Genomic DNA, 23,689 nt, shown 5'->3' on the forward strand with positions numbered 1-23,689 from the left:
TGCAAACACAGTCAGTCAACACGTGCATTAGAACGCAACAGTTGTAATACGATGTCATGCTCTCTGGTGTCTTTTTAAAAAAATATAATTCTACTTATAATACATCCAAAATGTAACATTGTGTACTGTACTTCACTTCCTGCATCGCTGCAGTCCTGCAGATTCAAAGTTTGTGTCTTCACATGATACGAATTCGCAGGGCAGATTGCACCAAACTTGAATTCTGGAAAGCAGCAAAATCACATGAACTTGCGTTTTCTGTTTCCTGCATTCACGATGAATGGAAGTCAGTGGAATGAAAAGTGTAATATGACCGGCTCTTTAGCTTTTCAAAGTATACTCAGTTGATAGCATGCGTGAGCACAGCTGGTTGACAGACTAGAAAGATTCATCCTTGTCCAGTATCTATACTATTTCTGCCCATGAGAGAAGATGGATAAAAATGTCTTTTGTTGTCATTTAAGTTGCTTTAATTGTGGGTATCTCCTGATATATGTGTGTGTGTGTGTGTGTGTGTGTGTGTGTGCGTGTGCGTGAACTAAATTAAATCAACTGTATTTTCTAATTTTCATTATACATAAACCAACTACAAGCCACAACCTGCGGAATGAACAATGTGACCACAACTGGAGATTTTCAGGCTTCATGCGTGATCTTGTTTTTTGTTTTGCGTGGGAGTAACTTGAAGAGCTAAATATCAGGACTTCACTATCATGACTAGCAAATCATCCTTTTCCAAAGGGTTTAAAAGTCGGATTGTGAAGCATGTATTTTAAGTACTATTACGTAAAGATTAGAGATGTTTCCTAAAAAGAAAACAGGCCTTTCTCTCAAAACTTGAAAGATGTAAATAAAAGACATAAATATAAGAAAACCTCAATTAAGTGGCAAGTGCTAAGGATATGTTTCTTGTAATGTGTCTACCAGGAATCATGCACTTGATGGGTGTTTTAAAGGATTAGTTCACTTCCAGAATAAACATTTCCTGATAATTAACTTTTCCCCATTTCAACTAAGATGTTCATGTCTTTCTTTCTTCAGTCACAAAGAAATTAAGGTTTTTGAGGAAAACATTCTAGGATTTTTCTCTATATAGTGGACTTCAATGAGAATCAATGGGCTGAAGGTCCAAATTTCAGTTTCAGTGCAGCTTCAAAGGGCTTTACACGATCCCAGCTGAGGAATAGGGGTCTTATCTAGCGAAACAATTGGTAATTTTCTTACAAAATAAAAATGTACAGTATATACTTTTTTTTAATTTATTTTTTATTTTTTACCACAAATGCTCATCTTGCACTAGCTAGACTGGACTAATGTTATGTAGTCACATTGTAAAGGTCACGCATGATGTAGGCAGAAGTATGTACCCAGTGTTTACAAAGCGAATGTGCAAAGAAATTCAAATGCCCTTTACATTTTTTCCTGGAATGTTTTCCTCAAAAACTTTAATTTCTTTGCGAAAGAAAGCCATCTTGGATGACATAGGGGTAAGTAAATTATCAGGAAATTTTTATTCTTGAATTAAACTAATCCTTTAATCAATAAGCACTTTTATCTCTGATCATTGATTTTCTTTCTTCTCAAATAAAGGTGAGTGTCCAGCCCTCAGCAGACACATGTGTGCGTGCAGATGTGCGTGTGCAGGCCAGTGAGAGACAGTCCTGCTCTTTCTATAAGAGCAATTCCACTCTGACCTTTGGCCTCCTGCATCCACCCAGTGAGTTCAACATCATATCTGTATTTACTTTAAGACCTTGATACAAAACTCACAATTCATTTCACTTTCTGCCCTCTTTTACTTCCTTTGAAAAGATCCTAGAGTTCAGTTAGAGTTGATGATAGCTAATGTGTGATATATATATATATATACTTTGAGTTCAGTTAGAGTTTTTTTTTAATAAAGTATATTACATGCTACAATCTAAAAAGAATCCCATAAATACAGATATTGATAAGCGATTTAATTGAAAAGAAAGCCCACACATGCTTATAATATCGTAAGCAAATATGGTATGATGCCTTTAACAATTGGGAAATATATTGTTCAAAGGTCTCTTATGCTCACCAAGGCTGCATTTATTTGATTGAAAATACAGTATATACAGAAATATTGAAATAGTATTACAATTTTAAATAACTGCTTTATATTTTAATATAAATTAAAAATATAATTTTTTCTTGTGATCAAATTCAGTGTCACGTGATCCTTCAGAAATCATTCTAATATTCTGATTTGCTGCTCAATAAACATTTCTGATTATTATCAATGTTGAAAACAGTTGTGCTGCTTCGTATTTTGGGGACACTGTAGTACATCTTTTAGGATTAGTTGATGAATAAAAAGTTCAAATGAACAATATTTGAAATAGAAATATTTTGTAACAATATACAAGCCTTTACTGTCACTTTTGATCAAATTTAATGCATTCTTGGTGAATAAAAGTAGCAATTTCTTTCAAAACAAAAATCTTACTGACTAATTTTTAACAGCAGTGTACAGTTTAGTGGTCATTATACAAAAATATATAACCACTCAGTTCTGCAATTTGGCCAATCAAAGTATCCAGAGATCTGTGTGATAAAATAGCTGTTATTCTACTGTATCTGTTGTGTTTTGTGTGACAGCTTTCTCTAAATGCTTCCTTTCTCCCTCAGACTTCAGTCCTACAGGAGCTGAGCCAGACTCTTTAATTACAAGCAACATGGTGCCCATGTTTCCTGCTTTCAAAGGTAAGCCGTGTTTTTTGCATTCAACTTACAACATTACACACATTCAGACTGCTTTGAAGGAATACCTGACAACTGGTATTTTTCTTTTTGTGATTTATCATGTAATATTGTACAATTTGCATGTTTAACATATTTGCATGTTTGTTCTGGCAAGGACTGCATAAAGTGTTTCTTCTGACTGACAATATGAATAGTTCCAAAATATTTCCTGTTGACTTGTAGAAAGTTAATTGCATGCTGGAATGAATCTCCAATTCCAGATTCTATGCATAATTACCTCTGTGGTTGGTTGAACTGTAGATTTTATTTGGGATTCAAGCATGGAGTTCTGGGAAACATGCATTTTTAGACATTACTTATTATATTTGTGCAAAACATTTTAGACATTACTTATTATATTTGTGCAAAAAACTGTGACTGGTTATAGCGAGAACATGATATGTCTGCAAAGTGTGGCTGTTATCTAATTGGCTTGAGTAGATGGTGGGTGGAGTCCATGCATTTGTGGATTGTCAGTGTCTTGACGCTAGAAATGTTTTAAAATCCACTAATGCGTGCAGTTATCTACAAATGTACAGGACGTGATTCACAAATGAATGGCAGGCAAAGTTGTTTTTGTGACATAAAAATGTATTTGAATATGTATTTTTATTTATTTATTTTTATTTATTTATTATTTTTTATTTATTTATTTATTTATTTATTTATTTATTTTTTGCAAATCTCATTTTATTTATTTGTGAATTCAATTAATGTTTGTGAAACTCTGAGATTTATTTGTGGATCTCATTCTATTAATTTGTCAATATATTACATTTTTTGTAAATCACTTTACATTTATTTGTGGATCATAATCTATATATTTGGAATAATGCAAGAACTGTACCCCCATACAGACCCAACTTGGAAATATTCCTGTTAAATTGTTATGCTCTGAAGACCCATCTCAAGAATTACAGAAATCAGTTAAAAATGTTTAAGCCAGGTGATCCTCACTAGCCATAATGAAGGCAGACCTGCTGTATTAATAGCCAGTATTGAGTGTTTTACACGATATGCCATTCAGACCCGTGAAACAAATGAACTGATGTTTTGCATTAATCTCAGATAATCATCATTGGTAATTGCAACACTTGTGTATGGCAAACACTTTCCTCATTCTGAAAATTAATCATTTCATTTCCCAGACTAACTCCACCAAATGGCATGCATGTAGAACATTAACTCTCTGCATTCCATTAGAAATCATTCATCTGTGCTTTAGTGCAACAACAGAGAGATAATCTGAAAATGAACATCAGGATGTGTTTGTGGTTTGGACTTTGGGTGCACCAACATTTCATAACACATCTATCTGTTATCAGTCAATAACACAAGTATATTGTTTATGCATTTATCATAGGCATATTATTCATAAGAATCTAAAACTGCATTGTTCATTAGGATCCTTTTGTGGCTCTTTTAAAACCACTTGCTTAGTTTCAGTCACTTAAAAGTGCTTAATTTGCACATTGCTGAAGTAAGAACATATCATGATTATTGAGTGCAGTAATTATGCATAAACATAATTATGAACAGCTCTCTGCACTAACATTGTGATTATGTTTGAATGTTATTATCACTGTTTTAGATATAATTTTGTGTTATCATATGGTTTCTTTTTACACAAAACTCTCCCATAACGTGTGTCTCAATGTTATTTTAGTATCATTGATATACTACTAAAGATTTTGTTCATATTTTGAATTTGATATATTTTATGTAGCATGTTTGTTTTATATATATTATATATATATATATATATATATATATATATATATATATAAATGGTTTTAGTTAACAATAATAACCCTGGTGTTGCTGTTCTGTGGCTTTCATGTGTGATCATAGGGTCACTGTTGTTCATGTCTAATGTCTTTGTGACAGATATTTGGAATCGCTTTCACAATGTTCTGCTGGTGAAGTATTCACAAGAGCTGAATGGAGTCAATGTTGTGAGCGGACCAATATTTGACAACGACTTTGATGGGAACTATGATTTTATGAACAAGGGAACCCCGTAAGTTTGCAAAATGACCCAGTGCCAGAAGAGTGTGTGAAAGATCCATTAGCTAAACAGAGTACCCAAAAACCTGCCACAGACAAAATTTTCTAGAATAGTAATATTGTGAAATATTATTACAATTTAAAACAAGTGTTTTCTGTCGGTCGCTACGAGTTATGTTGTGATGGCGTTAGGATCCACAATCTTCTCTGAGTTTTAGAGAAAACGCCAATGAGAATTGGCTAGTGGATTTTGCATGCCGAGTCACTCCCTGTACATGCGGGTATATAAAGCAACAGAGTGCATCCTCTCATTCAGGTTTTTGCTTAGGAGGCGAGTGGTTGTATGTTTATTCATTGCCACAATGCCATTCACCTTGCTTTCACCAGACTGTCCTGGTTGGTGGTATGGCACAAACAGCAGTGTCCCTGAGTCAGCAGGTCCCTTGGGCGCTTCAACTAAAAAGAGCAGTTCCTCTAAAAGAGCAAATCTTTAAAAAAAATATTTTTAAAGATGCTACTCCATTCGTGTCCTCTTGGTTGTGGTCTTTTCCTATCCTCTGGTGACTGCCACGAGATGAGAGACATTGACAAAGTATGCTTTCTTGATACTCCCATCTCCCAGGCTGACCTTTTCTGCGACACTGTTGAGGACTTTGCCCAACAGTTCTTGGCAGTACAAAAGCAGACTGAGGCAATCCTAGTACATCCTGCTCCTATCTGATCCTCCTTCTGCCATTTCGCCAAGCCGCTCAAGTCCTCAAGGAAGACGATGAAGTGGCCCTGACACGGGCAACCCAGAGATGTGGGGAGCTTCTCTTTTCCAGGAGGTGGTGGGGACATCACCACTCCTTCACCCAGAGGAGGCTAGGTGGAGAATCCTTGTTTTCCTTTTCTTTCTGTTGATATCAGACATCATCCATAACTTCCCCTATTGCCTGTGGCCAAAAGACCACTGTTTGAGGCTGCAACACCTCCCCATACGTCTCTAGCCAGACCCTCCGGGGAAACAGGGAGCCCTGCTTGTGTGACTCAGGACGCAATGCCTTCTGGGTCGTTCAGAAGGATTCCCCAATGCTGCACCACTGCAGGTATGTTGATTGTCCCTTTGGTGCCACTCGTACAGAGTTTGGGGGCATGGCTTGCACTACCCAACCTGTCCCATTGGCTCATTTGGACAGTTTGACTTGGCTATGCGATTCAGTTTGCCAGGCAACCCCCAGGTTCACCGCCATTCTCGAGACTGCAGTGGCAGTCCGAGACACCACTGTCCTGTGCGAGGAGATTGCCTTGAAGTGGAGTCTGTTCATGGACTGGTGTTCTTCCCACCGAGAAGACCATTGAAAATGCCCAATCAGAGTCATGCTTTCTTTCCTGCACCCTCTGTCACCCTCCACCTTGACAAGTGTATTGTGCTGCTGTTGCAGCACATCGCAATGCAGTGGACGGCCGGTCCCTGGGAAAGCATGACCTGGTCATTAGGTTCCTGAGGGGTGCTAGGCAATTGAATCCTCCTAGGTCACCCCTCATGCCCTCCTGTTTTTTTTCTCTCTTGTCCTGGCTGGACTTCAGAAAGATCCCTTTGAGCCGCTTGATTCAGTCGAGCTTAAGTTCCTGCCACTTACTGAGCTCCTGACTGTGCTTACTTCCATCAAGAAGGTAGGGGACTCACAAGCATTTTCGGTGAGTGAAGAGTGCCTTATATTCGGGCTGGCCTACTCTCACAATGTCCTGAGACCCTGGCCTGGGTACGTGTCCAAGGTTCCCACCACTCCCTTCACGGTCCAAGTAGTGAACCTGTAAGTGCTGGCCCCCGGAGGAGGCAAATCCAGCCTTGGCATTGCTGTGTCCCGTAAAAGCCTTGCGTATATATGTGGACCGCACCTGGAGCTTCAGAACCTACAATGTTGTGAGGATTTACAGTCTGCGCATAGAGCCAGTTTCTTCCTGTGTGTTGGTTAACAGGTAATTGATGGGAAGGACTGGCTCGTGTCACACTTGCTGTGTCATTCTCCCTCACAAGGGGATGTGAGCACCTTTTCTTCTCCCAGTGGAGTTCCCCGGTCGGCAAACCCTGGTTGAGCATTCTCCAGTATCCTTGGCAGTCAGACTTGGCGCAGGAGTCTGATGCCAGGCTCAGTACTTGTGTTAGCATGCCCGGAGCTCCAGCCAGCCCCTGTACTGGGCTAGGTGTCCCATCTGTGTGATTTCCTGTGGGTAATCCCAGATGTGTATTCTTCCACTGTAAGGTTTCCCTCATGGTAAACTCGTGTCCTCCCCTGTAGAGATTCCACTTCATCCATCTCTGTTGGTAGTAGCTCCTTCCCTTCTTCCAGTTAGGACCTACCTCAGAGACTTATTCAATATGTAGTACTGCCTCCCTGGTGTCAGTCCATATTTGTATTGGCACATATCACCTTCCTACAGGTAGGATTTGGCCTGTATAATGGCCTTATCCCTTGGAATGAGGCACTCTTCCCTAACGATTTCAGATTTCAGTCGAACACGGTCTCGGCTCCTCAGCATAAAACCTGAATGAATGGATACACGCTGTCGCCTTATATACCCGAATGTCTGGGGAGTGGCTCGGCATGCAAAATCCACTAGCCAATTCTCATTGGCATTTTCTCTTAAACTCAGAGGTGATTAGGGGTTTGCTTGGGAGCCCCAATGTTGTCACAACATAACATAATAAGGGTTACATACTTAACTGAGACATTTTGTAACATTATAAATGTAAGTACGGAAGCCCTATGAGGCCATGGATTATTTTATTTTTTTTTCTCATGTTTTCTCGTGATCATGATTTACTCATGATTCATTACCACTACTTAATTTTCTTGTGATCTTGACATAACAATTGTTGTTTTCTCCATTATCACAACTTAATTTTCTTGTGATCTCGACATAACAAAGGGTGTTTTTTGCAGTGATTGTTTGATTCTGAGAAACACTGCACCAGGAATTTACTGTTGCTATAGTAACAAGAAACTTAAGTTGTGATAATGAGAAAACTACTTTTTGTTTTGTCAAGATCACAAGAAAATATTGGTCGAGAAAACAACTTTTTTATATCAAGTTTACGGGAAAATGTATGTTGTGATCACGAGAAAACATAATAATGATGATAGAAAAATGATAATAATGATAATTATCCATGGCCTCTTAGGACTTCCATATAAAAGTAGGGGAGAGTGGGGTAAGTTGATCCACCCCGTATCTTGGCAACTGTACACTTTTACTGTCATGATGTGACCTTGTATTTTGGAACCACCCATTTTGGAACCACTCATCATTTCTGCCAGACTGTGAAAAGGAGAGAAACATGATAGTAGTGGAAGGCACCCATTTACCTTACAAACTGTTTTCAGTAAAAGTGTACAGGGGGAAGTTGTGGCCTAATGGTTAGAGAGTCGGACTTGCAATCCAAGGGTTGTGAGTTCGAGTCTCGGGCCGGCAGAAATTGTAGATGGTACTTTTTTGTAGTTTATTTCATAGGGACTGTATACAAGTGCAACAGATCCTTTTCTGATAATAACCAGAAGATGCTTTTCATCACATAATCATTTATACTTTTCAACTTGTAGTCCCTAATGGCCTGTTGGACATTGCAGAAAAGCTACCATGTCATGGATATTTTGACTAAAATGTTAATTAGTTTTAGTGACATTTATTCCTTCATTCTAATTCAGTTTTTATTTAATTTTACTCAAACTCTCGGTTTAGTCTGTTTTTGGGAAGATTACAACTTTGGTGTTCAACATGTTGTTTCAGAAATGTAAACAATTAAAGATTGAAATGAAAAAAAAAGTTTTTAAAAGAGGTAAATTATCTTCCACGTGGATTTAAATCAGATTCAGTTAGATATCAGTTTATACCCAGATGGTGCATTTTACCCACTGACTCAGATCAACTTACCCCTAACCTGGGGCAAATTGAGCCACTGGAACACATTTTTATAAACAATATTTTTAGAACCCTTTGTCATAGATACATTTTGATAATTTAAAATGATAGGAAACATTCTGTAATTACTTTACTTTAGATTCTTTCATTGTACTTCTGCCTCATTTTCCCTTCTTGAAGACCACATAAGTTAAAAATGGCTCTTCTTACCCCACTCTCCCCTACTAATTTCTTAAAATAAAAAATAAAAAACTTAACTATTAATCTATTTCAGATTTAATTTTCCTTAAATGCCACTTTAAAATCAAATCAAACTGTGGTTGGTCACTTTACATGTTGGTCAGACAGTGTTTTCCTGTCTAAAGTCTGGAATACGCTACACATGTATCACTAGGCATCATACACTTACTGACTTTGTAAAAGTCACAGAGGAAAAACTGACCATCATACACTAAATGACTGAGGATCTTGCACTACCATAATTTAAAGTTGTTCAGATAAAAACAAATTCATGCAGAAATATGTGCCTTGTTGCTAGGAGGCTCATGACAAATTAAAACAATATGTATTATAAAATCTACTAAAAAATATCAAACATATTTGATATCCTCCGAATAGATGGAATCTAAAGCTAAAAAAATACAGTCTGTGGCCATTATACACTATGCTATTTTCTATGAAATCTATCAACCTTAAGATGGTGGTTCTTGACAAGAATAAGATGCAAAGTGGACCAGAATTTATGCTTAAGTCAAATATGTGACTATAGGAGACAAAAAATCTTTTATTAGGCCAAATGCACCTTTACTATTACCATTCACATACTGCCCACTGCTGGCCAACCACTGCCAATATGTATTTAACAATGTATTAGACTGAATTATTTCCTCATAAAGATGATTCTCTTCTGATTTCAGAAACGGGGCTCCCATCCCTACACATTTCTTTGTGATTCTTACAAGCTGTAAGAACTCATCCCTTCACGTCCGACAGTGTGATGGTCCTCTAGATGCTGTGTCTTTTGTTCTTCCTCACCGACCTGATCATCTGGAAACATGTCATGTATGTAATAAGCCATTCACGATAAAACACAGCAACCATAAGATTGTACAGAGGAAGTAGCTGTGTAACTTGCTTGTTAGGTATCTTGTTAACCACTTAAAGTTAACTACAAAATGAAACTAGTTAAACAAACCTTTCCTTTCTCTTTGGAGTGTTACAAGCTGTTCGTGAATAGAGAAGATCCCTAAAGTTGCAAAGACTAAAGTCTCAAAACCAAAGAGATATTCTTTATAAAAGTTAAGACTCGTCCACGCCCTCCTAAAATGTCTCGTTCTAACATGCCCCCACATGTCTACGTCACGATGTGGGAAGACTACATAACGCCGGCCAAATGTTGTTGCCGCTGCCGCCAAGTTGTGGAGATGCTGTGTGTTTCGTTGTGAAAGACTAGAAATCAGTGGTTAAGTTGTATTTACAACACTGGGTGTTCAACCCAAACATTCAGATGTGTGCAGCGCATTTTATGGAGCACTGTTTTCAGATCCTGGAGAGTAGACTACAATGCCAGCTGTTCTGACTCACAGCTTGTAAGTACGTTTTCATATTTAAAGGATTTGCCACTGATGATTCAAACGCAAGTTTTGAGCAGTGTAGAGTAGTGCATGTTGTTTGTACTCTACACTCCTCAAAACTTGCGTCTTTGTTTCAGAGTAATTATGTCCCCACTGGATGCAACAAATTGCTCATTTGTAATGGGTTTTATTGTTTTTCTCTTGTCGCGCTGGTGTTCTGGCATCACAGTATAGTAAGGGGTGTAACATTTCAATCACATGCTTGAGGCATTCGGCCAATCACAACGCACTGGATAGCTGGCCAATCAGAGCACACCTCGCTTTTCAGAACGATGAGCTTTGTAAAAAAAACGGCGCGTTTCAGAAAGGCGGGGCATAGAGGAGAAACGATAATGTACATGATGTGGAAAAGAATGTGTTTTTTGAGCCTTAAACTGCATAAACACATTTCATTACACCAAATACACAAATGTTCTTTTTAGCAACATCATATGACCCCTTTAATGTAGATTTAAACTGTAATACATTTTAATTAATGGCAGTTAACATGCAGTGAAGTGGCTGGAAACATTACATTCAGTTCACACTTAAAATGAATTATTTCCTTAAGTACTCTTTATAGTATGCTAAAGTGTACTTCTTTTTCACAAGGGCAAGCATACTATAGAATGAGATATTGAAAACAATCATGAGATGAATCAAATAAAGAGGAATTGTTGTGTTTCTCATTATGCATTTATTTTTTACACGTCTTTTTTTTTTGTTTTATCATTTATTTCTCCAGAATGGCTCAGACTACTCATGGCTCCAGGACTGGGTTCAGCTTCACGTGGCTCGAATCAGAGACATTGAGCTTCTGACAGGCTTGAGTTTTTACCATGACCGGATATCTGTTGCTGAAATGTTACAACTAAAGACCACACTCAAAACTTTCTAGAAACATTTGTGATCTTAGATCTCATTTTACTGTGTCTGTAGGCCACAAGCGACACGTTCAGAATGGAATGGATCTTTTTACCACTGAAACACAGCTGACCTTTACCAGACTCTGAAACAAAGACGCAAGTTCATCCAGAGAGTTTTTGAAAATAAAACGTTTTATGTTCTCTGCTTTAATGAAATCTTTTTTTCTCAGAGGTGATCTTTTTATAACTGTGGAAGTACTGACTGCATCCAAAACTGGCCCAGCAATCCTTGAATAACTAAAATTCTGCTTTTCCCCCCCAAAAAAAACAAAAAAACTTTTTCAGCCCACATATGTTAGTGACTTAACTCTGATTTGAATTGGTCCTGCATTCAGCCTTTCAGCCAAAAAGAAAAAGTATCCAAAAATGAAACTCTTGTTTTGGTGGGTGTGTCAAGCATGTCAGCCCAATCAGCAGCAACATGTATATAAACCATGCGTATTAAAGAGACAGTTCGCACAATGTAATTAACATCAAAATAAATTCACGAGAGCAACTACAGTATATTGTTTGCACGTTTATTTACATTAAAGACATTAAATGTAATTTACATTACATTAAATAACTGAAATAATAAGAGCACAAGTATAGATCTGGAACTTCAAGTCTGTCTAAATATCATTTAGTAATTGCAATGTCTTCTGGACCATATCCTTTCCTTAGGAAGGTGTGCTAGACACTGATTAATGTAACACAAAAATACTATACATATTTATATATTTCGCTATTGTATTGTGGAGTGACACCTTCATAAACTTGTCTATAGCATAGCACAACAACAGTGTTAAGCCTAATACTCACAATAAAAATAATAAGGTCAAATACATCATAACACAGTCTCAAAATGTGAGGCAAATTTTGGATCACAATAATAAGGAACCACAGTTTCCACAAATCCCTTCACTGGATTGGGATGTTCTCTTTTATTCTGGATGGCAGGGACTGTAACATCGAGCAGTATTAAACACGTATTTATACCGATTTAATCAGGCTCCGAAAATTCTTCAAAAAGAACACAAAGAATGGCCTTGTCAGCTGCCATAGTTGCAACTCTTGCGTCTTCAGAACAGGGTGTTCAACACACCACCGTTTACGTAAAAAAAAAAAATAAATGTTTTGAATGCAGCCCAGAAGAAAAACTCGTCACTATGCATCTTTTTCTGGAGTTTTAATGGATTCATTCTCTCAGGTCAATCTTGATATCAATAAATCTGCATCAATATTCTTTATCACATTTGTATGTTACTTTTGTTATTCAAAGTTTATAATGTGTAAGCAGCAGAGATGAGATTGTACTGTAGGTTTTCTCAATTGGTGATTATTGAATAAATATTTAATATATGTATGTGTATGTTGTTTGTGCAGTTTGTTACTGTTCAATACAATTAAGAATCCCTGACAAAATTATCAATAGCTGTAATTTTTGTTGTTGTTTGTAGGGGACAATAACGTGATTTATATATATATATATTAAAGTCTAATTTAATTTCAAATTGTTATGATAAAATAGGTCCATAACAATTTTAAATTCAATTAGATATTTTTTATTTTTTTATTTGTCAAAAGTGACAGTAAAACATTTATCATTTTACAAACAGTTCAAATAAATTTACTATTAAAGAATCCTGAAGAAGGAAAAAATGCAACAAAACTGTTTTCAACCTTAATAACAATAAGTCAGCACAGCTTTCTAAAGGATCATGTGTAATATTTAAAAAAATCTATATTTATTTATTCATTTGTTTGTTTGTTTTCTTTATTTATTAATGCTGCCTTGGTGAGTACAGTAGTGTATATATTTTTTTATCAACATTTGTACTGATAAAATATAAACATATTTCTTAAGAGTAGAGAAGAGTCTTATAAAAAGGCTGAAAGTATTTAATCTTTTATTACTGTGTTTTAAGCAATGTAATTAATGAAGCGATTTTGTTTTAAAATATTCATATTTAATACCTTGTTCAGCATCAAAGTTATTTGTGGTATGAACTAGCAGGAAACAGTTTTGCTATCACATGACAAGAAAACCATAAAACAGGAAATGAAATCAGAGTGGACCCCTTGCAGACCTTCGTGACTGTTTTAAGGTAAAAATCTGATCATTTTACCTCCTTATGATAAGCTTACTTCAGGTTGTTACATTTATGTGTATGATTTAAAAACACATCAAATAAAAAAGTAAACTTTTAATGGAATATGTTTAAAATCCTTTTGTAATATACTGGTGAATATGTGTATAGTCACATTAAAAAATAAAAAGCATGTAAGAAAATCTAAATTAACTGCTGTGTTTCTTCTGTAATCATATTCTGGAATATTATTTTTATTAATAATATAAGTATTAATAGTGCCACTTTAAACTTTCTCTTTACAGATGCTTGAGATAGACTCAAACTGCTTTTGCGGCCTTGCACAGCACTCTTGAACTAAACGTACAGATCTTCTGGTTCAGTTCAGTTTCACAGACCTGCCTGTGTCATCATCGTGTGAACAGGAAGGATGTGGAAAATGACGAACAACTCTGTCTCTTTATATAGAGTTGAGACTCCAGTTCTCTGAGCTGTCAATTCACATCACATCACATCAGATCAAACTGGCTGGAAGGTAAGTCTGCATGCAATATTTTATCACGACAACACATCAATGTAGCAATTATTATTATTACAGTTTTTGGATCGGGTAAAGTTTATCAGCAGCAAAGCATGTCATGTTTTACAGAAATAAATCAATGTCAGTAAACTTTTATACTTGCAAGACCTAGATAATGTTGCTGTTTTGGTTCTTCGCATTTGTCACTGATTACTTAACACTTAAGAGTCCAAAGAACAGTCAGTGCTGTTAACCAATACAGGCTTTAAATGCTTTGTGTGTTTGTTTGTACGGCTGTCAATGTTAATGTGTGAAAAGACATGTTCAAAGTATGTTAAAAAACTAAAATCTGATCAAATTTCATTCCACCTTCCTAAAGCTTATTCAGAAGATCATGAGATTAGTTGATTCTAATATTGTAATGGTACAATACATTCTGCTCTTTTTTTTTATTCTAATGACAGCTTAACAGTTTTTTTCTTCTTCTCATATTTACAAGAATCCCTCTATAGGGTAAAGAATCACAAATGTTAGTGAAGTCCCTGCTAGCGAGAGGTGTTAAGTGGATGATGCATGCAGCTGAAAAACTGAAAGAAAGAACTGAACCAGTCACGCAGATGAGTTTAGTTTTTGTGTTTAGCGATTTAAACATATACATGTCTCAAGGGGAAGAAAAAAAAAAACAGAAACTGAAAACATCTGATCTATGGGTACCTGATTGTCATCTCCTCTCACAGCTACGTATGTAATAGATGTGTGTGGCATTTGTTAGATAAACCTTTCCTGGAAGTAGCTTTTGCAGCAAAAGACCCTCGCAGTGAGCTGTCAGGGTCAGTCATTGTGGTTTCCCGCATAACCCCATCATTGCATGACAAGCGCAGATCACCATATGAGTTTACTGGAGACACTTCACGTAAATGAGCTCATGAAGAACGTGGGAAATGACAGCAGACTCTTCCCACATTTCCATGTAGGTCTGTAGACTCTGTAGGTTCACTGCGGCTATGGGTCATCTCACACATCATCAGAATGATATCACTACCTGCATGCATTCATTATGCATGTAGATAATATTTTCAGATGCATTTTAAATCTATAAAATATTTGAGTGCAATTACATGATTTGATAAGTGCTCGTGATTAATCGCATCCAAAATAAGTGTTTGTTTGCATAAAATATGTATGTGTTTTGTGTATATTTATTATGCATATATAAATACACACAAAATATTACATGTCTATATTTATATTCATATAATTTATATTATAAAAACATTTAATATATAAACATAAAGTTTTTTTTTTATTATACTGTGTATATGTGTGTGTGTGTGTGTTTTTATATATAAAGTGTAAATATACAGTGTTTTTTTTTTTTGTGTGATTTTTAGCAATTAATCGTTTTACAGCACTAGTTTTGATATAATTATGAATTAATATATCAAACAATGTTTGCTGAGAAAACCTCCCATTTTAAGATGTTATTGCTGCAGACTATTAAATAGATGTTACAAAAAGGGGCTTTTTTTGCCTAAACAAATTAAGACAAGTTTCAGTTTGTCCATCCGAAGTAAACATTCATACTGAACGCATTCCACCTGCGTGCTATTTTGAAATAATTTTTTTAAGGAATATATTTTTAAATGGTGTGGTGAATTAAAACACCTTCACTGTTAAAAAGAAGTCATGTGTTCAGTTTCACTCAGTTTAGCTACTTGATCTTACTCTGTACTGCTTGCTAATGATGTGGTTTGGTTGGCCATGTGGTCAGAGGTTCTCAGTTATAAGAAGAGGTGAAGGCAACATTGCCATAAAAAAGCATGAATGTATGTCAACTTGGATCACAGGCGCCTCATATTTAAGTAAAGCTGCTGGGAAACTCAAACTCATTATTATGAAAAGTAAATTATGAAAAGTATTAATTTGTTTTGGTTATTTTTACCTGGTACCACAAAACTACATGTGAATTCAAAATGATGAAAAGTATTACTGTGCAAGTTGAGTGTTGAGGGTTAAAACCATTCACTCCAGACTTGATTCTGCTCACTGATCTCTAGATTTACAGTATGTTATATTTAATCTTTAGTCGATTATAAATCAATGTTTCTGCCATGTTTCAAAAACTTGGTTGTTTCGTTCGGTAGCAGCTGGGGCTGCGCTGACTGTGAACTGACAAAAACATGTCTTATAAGCATTTGTTTTATATAAAATTAGTTTGATTAAGTATACACTTTATTTAAAATGTATTGAACACTTTATTTGATGAAAAGCCAAATGTGACCCTCAACCACAAAACCAGTCATGAGGGTCCATTGATGTATGGTTTGTTAGGATAGGACAATATTTGGCTGAGATACAACTGTTTGAAAATCTGGAATCTGAGGGTGCAAAAAAATCAAAATACTGAGAAAATCGTCTTTAAAGTTGTCCTAATGAACTCCTTAGCAATGCATATTACTAATCAAAAATTAAGTTTTTGATATATTTACAGTAGGAAATTTACTAAATATCTTCATGGAACATGATCTTTACTTTTTATCCCAATGATTTTTGGCATAAAAGAAAAATCAATAATTTTGACCCATACAATGTTTTTTTGGCTATTGTTACAAATATACCCCAGCGACTTAAGACTGGTTTTGTGCTCCAGGGTCACAAATAAAAAAACACCAACATCTTGACCATTGAACAGTTTTTCAGAATCTGAGCCAAGTGGCATCTTCTGAACTGAACTGAGCTGCGGAGGAAATGAAACTCGAACAGGAAAACTGGGAGATCATCTACGATCATGTCTGCCCTATGGATCTCGGGTTATTCCAGGCTCTGGAGAGAGAAAGAGTCCTGGAGGTTCTTCAGAGAGACAAAGCACTCCGAACCATTGAAGCAGACAGAATTAGGTATGAAAAATATTTTTAGAACAGCTTCAGTGGAACAAGTTTAGAACATATTTGTCCTTACTGTGTCAGTGTGCAGAAAAATAGAAATGCATAACATTATTATACAACTAATTTGTTTTAGGAGGCTGAAGGTAGAACTTCAAGGTATCTGTCGACAGAGTGACGAGTTCATCACGCTTCCCTACGGTCAGAAATCGTGTGCGAGATGTCAGCGTCCTCTGGGAAAGTTCTGGGACTCTGGTTCGGTGTGCTGCGGGTGCAGTCATCGCATCTGTAAACACTGTCAGGTCGTCCAGTCTGCACAGGAGTGGAAGTGCACCATGTGTCATGCATACAGGTACAGACGAAACACCCCACGGATTTATACTAAAACATTCAAATCTATAAGAAATACATTATTAAACAATCTTTAAAGCTTTGAATGAATGACATAAATTAGATACATTTCCATAATAACTTCTTTCCAGGGAATTTAAGATCAAGTCTGGTGAATGGTTTCTGGAACAGCAAGCAAAGAAATTTCCGGATGATAGAGGTTTGTCTGTTTCCATTAGCTAATTGTTAGAAATGATTTCTGAGGACAATTGTTGTTTTGACTTTACAAAATCTACACTTTAAATGTTATTACTCAGCTCATATATCAAATTAGAAATGAGAAGCTATTAGAAATAGAACAATTTCATATTTTAACATCTATACATAGCCAAAACAATATCTATCTATCGATCTATCCATCCATTCATCCATCCATCTATAGGACATAATTTTAACACACACACACACACACACACACATATATATTTACACACACACACACACACACACACACACACACACACACACACACACACATAAACACATATACTGTACATATGTATTTATTGTGAATTCTGTGTTGATCATAACTAGATTGTCGTCTTGCTGTATTGTTTTTAGAAAGCAGTCATGAAACCATCGGAGACAAACTATTACAGTCTTATCAACGGCTCAGGTTGGAAACCCTCAAAAATAAACCTTGTTATAATAATCAATATAATAATCACCTTGACTTTAAGACAATTCAAGCTCTTTTTAATCAGTCATTTTAAAGTCTTTTTATTGTTGTTATTTTTTGTTTTAGCTTTATTGCAGTGGTGCCTCCAACTCCTCCTCCTGTTTATGAAGCCCCTTCACATAACAGATTGATTCATTTAACAGAACAGGTGAAAAGGGTATTCTGGGTTTTTTTTCTTTTTCTTTACGTTTCTTCATCACCTAATAATGTGTTTATGTGTCTTATATAATATATAATAGGACCTCAAAAAATCAAAGCCATTCACTATATCTATGGAGAACCTGATGGTGTCTGTCAGTGCTCATTTGAAAAGTAAGACAACAAAACAAACCTCCTCTATTAACTGTAATAACTGTATTAATTAACTGTGTTAATAATATTAACTGTGAACTGTAATAACTCATATATTTTGTCTTGTCCTGATGCTAGAGTTCTCCAAATCTCAGAATGATCTGCGTGTAGAAGCGGGTCAGCTGACTGTGGACCACGGACTCCTGCAGGACTCCAGACACAAGAGCCGATCAGAGAGTGCCATCAACAAAACCAACGTAAGTCTATCCAGTATTGTGCACAAGCATTTAAATTGCAATTTATTTCCTGTAATTCCCATTCAATGCAAAATTCAATGAAATCTCCAGTGGTGCTCAACCTTTAAAAAAAAATTATAATAAAAAAAATAAAATCATAAATATTTTTATTCACAATTTCTACACAGGAAGATACTTTGATAACATTTCAGATTAAAATACATTAACGAACATTAACAGATGTGTTGCTAATTGTTAGTTACAGTGTTTATTATTCTTTGTTAATTAATATCATAAATAATATTAATTAATAACATTAATCAATTGTTCATTGCAATTAACCACATATATAATCACATTTAATATAAATATATATGTTAAGGAACATTTAATATTAAGGCAATTAATGTAAATTTAAAGGTTTTTTGAAAATTTTAAAAGTGTAAAAGTAAAGATTAAAGCACTTAATGAGTTTTTCCAATTTTATGTGACTTAAATCTAAAGTGAGAACTATTTATGGTTTAATAATAAGCGTTATCTAACTCTTTACATAAGAGCTAATTAAAGAAAAATAATTTGTTAATTACAGTGCCAATGAATGAAGAACTCACTATTTGTATTATGTAGTAACTACAGTTTATAAACTATGAATTACCTATAAACTAATAGTTTACAAATGATTTCTGTACTGTTACTGTTAACTTTACAATAAGGTTCCATTAGTTAATGTTAGTTAATGTATTAACATGGTTCATTCTTAGTTTCTTAGTTCATGTTAACTAAAGTAATTAACTAATGTTAACTAGTGAACCTTATTGTTAAGTGCTTCCAATTAATTTCATGTTCGGGTCCATTAAATAACATTATATACAAAAATACATCTTTGTTTTTAATAATGTATTTGTAAAATCAACATGAAAATCAACATTAACTAAGATTTAAAAATGCTTGTCATTTCTTGTTAACTAATGCTAATAATAACCAACGTTAATAAACGATACCTTATTGTAAAGCATAGAAATATTTTAGAGCTTGGCAAAAGTAGAAATATGTTAATTAATTATAAAAACGGCCATTTAGTCGTAAGTTTTTACATGTCTTTTCCAGGTCTAGAAATCACACTTTTTAAAGTAAAGCTTCCTCAGATACTTTCAAAGACCATGGAAATTCTGGCTCTTCAAAGACAAAAAAAATCTATTAAAATAAGAAATATCTTGACTTCTGGATGTTTTGTCTTAATTGAAATCATTTCAAGTTATCTTGGGGCCCTTTGGGAGTTTGGTGTGGCTCTCTAGTAATCGAACCATTGTGCGAATCACTGTTTTACTGTGAGTTTTGTCTCCTCACAGCTGTGCAAAGCACCAAGTCTACCCAATCTATCCCAGAACAGCAGAGGCGTGGAGCAGTATGCTTCCACGAGTACACTTTACCTGACAGATGACGAGACTTCATATACATCCGCATGCAGTGATGAGCAGAGGGTATGGATTCACACAATATTTAATCAGTTTTGTGTTTAATCAGATAACTGATGAGGGCAGATCTCTCAGGAAACAAATTGCCTTACATCTGCAAAACACTTATTACATAATGCTTACAGGCTTGTGGTGATGAGTGATGTATTGTGTAATAATTATCTCTCACGACTTTAAACATCAACATAAAAAAAGTAATGTCAATAAATAGGAATTAATTCAAAAACCTGTTCTGTACAGGACAGCAACAGTAGCACAGGAATGGATTGTGGGATCTTTGAAAACACTTGTGTGACCGGAGAAGCAGAGGTTGCCTTTGGTTACAATATCAGGACGTCCTGTTTGGAGATAACTATCAAAGCCTGCAAAAATCTGATGTTTGGAGATATGAAGAAGAAATGCCATCCGTAAGTTGTTTTGATGGAGTGCAGGTTGGCTGTGTATTAAAAACTGTACTGTGAATGTTTGAAAAATGTTAGGAGAACATTGTTGCTGTAACATATTTGGCTGATATACGGTTGGCCTAATAAGAAATGTTGTTTCTTTCTGAACAAACAGGTATGTAAAGGTCTGTTTGCTTCCAAAGAAAAACCATGATTATAAGATGAAGACAGCAGTCAAGAGGGGAAATAACCCGGTTTACAATGAAACCTTTACTGTGAGTATCTTTAACCCGGATATACTGGTGAACGTTCATTAAAAACAGTGAGTGTGTACCAAAAAATAAAAAATTAATAAATAATGAAAGTGTTATTTTAGTATCACTGAAAAAACTATCATAGTTTCTTTTACTATTTAGATTTATTTTAATTTTTAGGTTTTATATTTAATTTTTAGATAGTTTCAGTAATTTTGTTGTGTATTTTATACTGCAGTATAGTTTTTTTTTTTTTTGTTTTTTTATTTTATTTTTTTTTTAAGTTTAGTTTAAATATATAAATATGTGGTGTAATGTAGTTTTTTTTTTTGTTTTATTTCAGTTAATATTTATTTTAAGTATTTTTTTATTTTATTTTTTTACTAATCTATAATAATCCTGCAATGAAAGTATATATTAAAGGGGTGAGATAAGCAGACATTATTGGTGAGAGTAAATAAATTAGCAAAGTTAGTAAAATTTGCAAGAAGAAATACAAGTTTACAAACAGATTTTGAGTACAACAGATACTGAGTGTTTCGTGGATTTTAATTTAATTTAAAGCCATTTGTTACAGTATTTGTTAATTTTAGGTTTTTGAGTGTATTAAGTAATTTTAAATTTAATTCAGCTGTATTTATTTAAAAGTAGAATTTATTTATTTACTTTTATTTTTTAATCGACAAATAGAAATGCATTGAAAGTGTGATTTTTATTTATTTATTTTTTTGCAGTGTGTGGTTGGTGCTGAGCAGCTGGGCAGCTGTGTAGTTCAGGTGTCAGTGTGGCACTGCAGGGGACTCAAGCGGAAGCTCTTTCTGGGCGAGACACTCGTCCGTCTGGCTGACTTGGGTCTGGAGAGCACAGACACTCAGCGCTCTGTCTGCTATGCACTCGGTCCAAAGGTAAGATCGGTCAGACTGGACTGACCTCATTAGAACATTATGAAAGGATCTGCTCTTAAATGTCAGACTGGACTGACCTCATTAGAACATTATGAAATGATCTGCTCTTAAATTATGCAAACATCTGCTAATGTTCTGAGGTATATCTGCTGATCTGTTCAGTGCTGAAGCTTGTTCTTTGGTAGCAGGGTCATCCAATGGGTGGCGATGTGGAGCTGCTGCTTAAAGCTCAATTCCAGTTCCTGCCTCAGACTTACCCACATACAGCAGGTATGAGACTAGCACTCCATTACACACTGTCAGCCAGCCCAGAATAGGACTATGAATGACTGTGTGTGAATGATGGAATAAGTTTGACTTTTTCAGCCAGCCCAGAATAGGACTATGATTGTTTGTGTGTGAATTTGTTTAAGGTCTTATTAAATGTATATTAGGCCTGTTTCAGAATGAAAATATATTAAGTGTAATCACTCTATCTTTATACAGACGTTTTGATTGGAGCAGCAGGACAGCTCAAAGTTGTCATCAATGACGTGTCAAAGCTGCTCTCTCTGTCAAAAACAGCTTACATTGAAGGGTGAGTGGACATTACCTGTGTATGAAGCCTATGACTGTAGTACTTCTATAAAGAACAATGTAAAGGATAAATATAAGGGAAAATATAATGTAAAGGAAATATATAAAGGAGTTTCATCTTTAATAATCAAAAGAAAGATATTCAGTTTGTATTCTCCACATGTATATAAATGTTGTGCCATAATATCTGAAGGTATATATGGCACATGGCTTGATGTTAGGTGCATTAATTGGGTTGTAATGTCTTTTTAGAATCCTTTGCATTCCTGGAGATCGAGAGCTGGTGCAGAGAAGTCCAGTGCTCAAGAAGAAGAGTGCGGTTTTTTTCCAATTGAATTTAGGAGGATTGAGCTGAAGAAGAGCAGGCCACGCTGCAGCTCAACCTGTGGGAGAAAAACACCTTCAGCCTCGCCGACCGTTTACTGAGATCAGCACGAGCGGACAGAGGTGAGTTCCCCACCCAAAACAGACGTTAAACGTGGCCTAGTTATTTTCCACTAAAAGTGGAAGACTCCAGTCATATATGTTTGATGTCAGTAGTTGTTTTTTACATCTATAAATGAACACCAGTAGGCTTCTCTGAAAATAATGTGTCAGCGCAAAAAAATATGGGCTTGTGTGTCATTCTGTCTGCTTATTTTGTCAGAATCGTCATGGCAACGCCTGCAGCAGATGCCAGGAGAGTGGCATGACTTCGTTCTTCCACTTCATGCTCATGTCAGCACAAGCATGAGGTCTTAACTGAATAATGTGGATCCTTTCCATCAACCCACAGATCCTGGCAAGTGACACTTGTGCTTACGAAGAACCAGAATCCTGACAACGAACGCCCAGATCATCTTAAAAGAGCCTTATTCTCCTTTCTTCAGACATGATCCATTTTCTTTGTTGTTGTTATGTATACAGTACATGTTATTTAATTTTAATAATATCATAACTTATTTAATAAACTTAATATATCCACAAAGATGGCATGTGGTGCAGTGTTCTGTTCTTAAAACACACCCAGATCTGTTCATCATAAATCTTTATTTCTAATATAATAAACACCTTTTAGGGGAAAACAAATAAATCCATTTTTTGAAGCTTGATAATTGAGATAATATCACTAGTGCTTTATATAATTATAATAACTCATTAATAATTTAATAATGGGTAAATATTTAAATTGTGATGTGGTTCTTGATATTTGTTTTTTTGTTATAGGCTCATTTCTATTTTTGACGTGAGTTGCACTTTAATTTTGAAGGGCGTGGCTCAAGTGCAAAATAGGGCACTTCTCATATATATATATATATATTTTTTTTTTTCTAAAAAAAACGTTAAATATATTAGGGGTATGCAATATTGACAAAAAATATATCTTAATATTTTCTGGGATTTTAACGATGATAATTAGACTATATTTTGCTGAGTGTGCTATTGTGCTGATATCTTAAGGACTACCATGGACAGCTGACTCATAAAGTTTTTGATATTCTTCATATTCTGTGTGGTGATCAGTTCACAGCAGTGATAGAAATTAATTTTTTCCAATCAGTTTAAATTGATTTTTTTTTTTTTTTTTTTTTATCTTTTACAGGCATTTTTACCTTTATAAAGCCATTTTTTCTAAAAGTGTGCATCATGTGTTTAGTCAAATTCTTCAGTTGAATCAGTATTGACAAAATGAATATTTGCAATGCAGAGAAAACACAGAAGCTGCATTAGAAGGGGCATTTAGATGCAGTTACACACTGTTTAATGCAGGACATGAATGTATTTAACCTGCAGTTACAAATACATTAATACCGGTTTGAGTTTTTAAACAT

At 35.3% G+C, this 23,689-nt stretch overlaps 2 protein-coding genes across 2 annotated transcripts in view; both read left to right on the forward strand.

Moving 5' to 3' along the window:
- LOC109081322 (ectonucleotide pyrophosphatase/phosphodiesterase family member 1-like) overlaps positions 1-11,474 on the forward strand; it is a 56,089-nt gene extending 44,615 nt beyond the window's left edge. Inside the window, exons 21-25 of the mRNA XM_042777469.1 lie at positions 1,591-1,717; positions 2,656-2,730; positions 4,657-4,789; positions 9,597-9,741; positions 11,038-11,474. Coding sequence (XP_042633403.1) covers positions 1,591-1,717; positions 2,656-2,730; positions 4,657-4,789; positions 9,597-9,741; positions 11,038-11,190 — 633 coding nt within the window. The 3' untranslated portion in view covers positions 11,191-11,474. The remainder of the gene's footprint in view (positions 1-1,590; positions 1,718-2,655; positions 2,731-4,656; positions 4,790-9,596; positions 9,742-11,037) is intronic.
- A 2,122-nt stretch (positions 11,475-13,596) lies between these two features.
- On the forward strand, positions 13,597-22,233 carry LOC109087485 (synaptotagmin-like protein 3). Its single transcript, XM_042777225.1, has 15 exons — positions 13,597-13,822; positions 16,508-16,704; positions 16,826-17,041; positions 17,172-17,239; positions 17,641-17,695; positions 17,825-17,906; positions 17,998-18,070; positions 18,188-18,306; positions 19,635-19,766; positions 20,001-20,167; positions 20,319-20,418; positions 21,132-21,302; positions 21,488-21,572; positions 21,789-21,879; positions 22,131-22,233. The coding sequence occupies exons 2-15, from the start codon at positions 16,556-16,558 to the stop codon at positions 22,231-22,233; spliced, it is 1,611 nt and encodes a 536-aa protein (XP_042633159.1). The 5' UTR covers positions 13,597-13,822; positions 16,508-16,555.
- Positions 22,234-23,689: the final 1,456 nt, after the last annotated feature.

The sequence above is a fragment of the Cyprinus carpio genome, chromosome A20, assembly GCF_018340385.1.
Source record: "Cyprinus carpio isolate SPL01 chromosome A20, ASM1834038v1, whole genome shotgun sequence".
NCBI classification, from domain to species: Eukaryota; Metazoa; Chordata; class Actinopteri; order Cypriniformes; family Cyprinidae; genus Cyprinus; species Cyprinus carpio.

Bases quoted from the DNA above. Each gene is read 5' to 3' on its own strand.
- LOC109087485 (XM_042777225.1), top strand. From the start codon at position 16,556: ATGAAACTCGAACAGGAAAACTGGGAGATCATCTACGATCATGTCTGC. The intron at 20,419-21,131 runs GTGAGTATCTTT...ATTTTTTTGCAG, and splicing joins TTTACAATGAAACCTTTACT to TGTGTGGTTGGTGCTGAGCA. The intron at 21,880-22,130 runs GTGAGTGGACAT...ATGTCTTTTTAG, and splicing joins AAAACAGCTTACATTGAAGG to AATCCTTTGCATTCCTGGAG.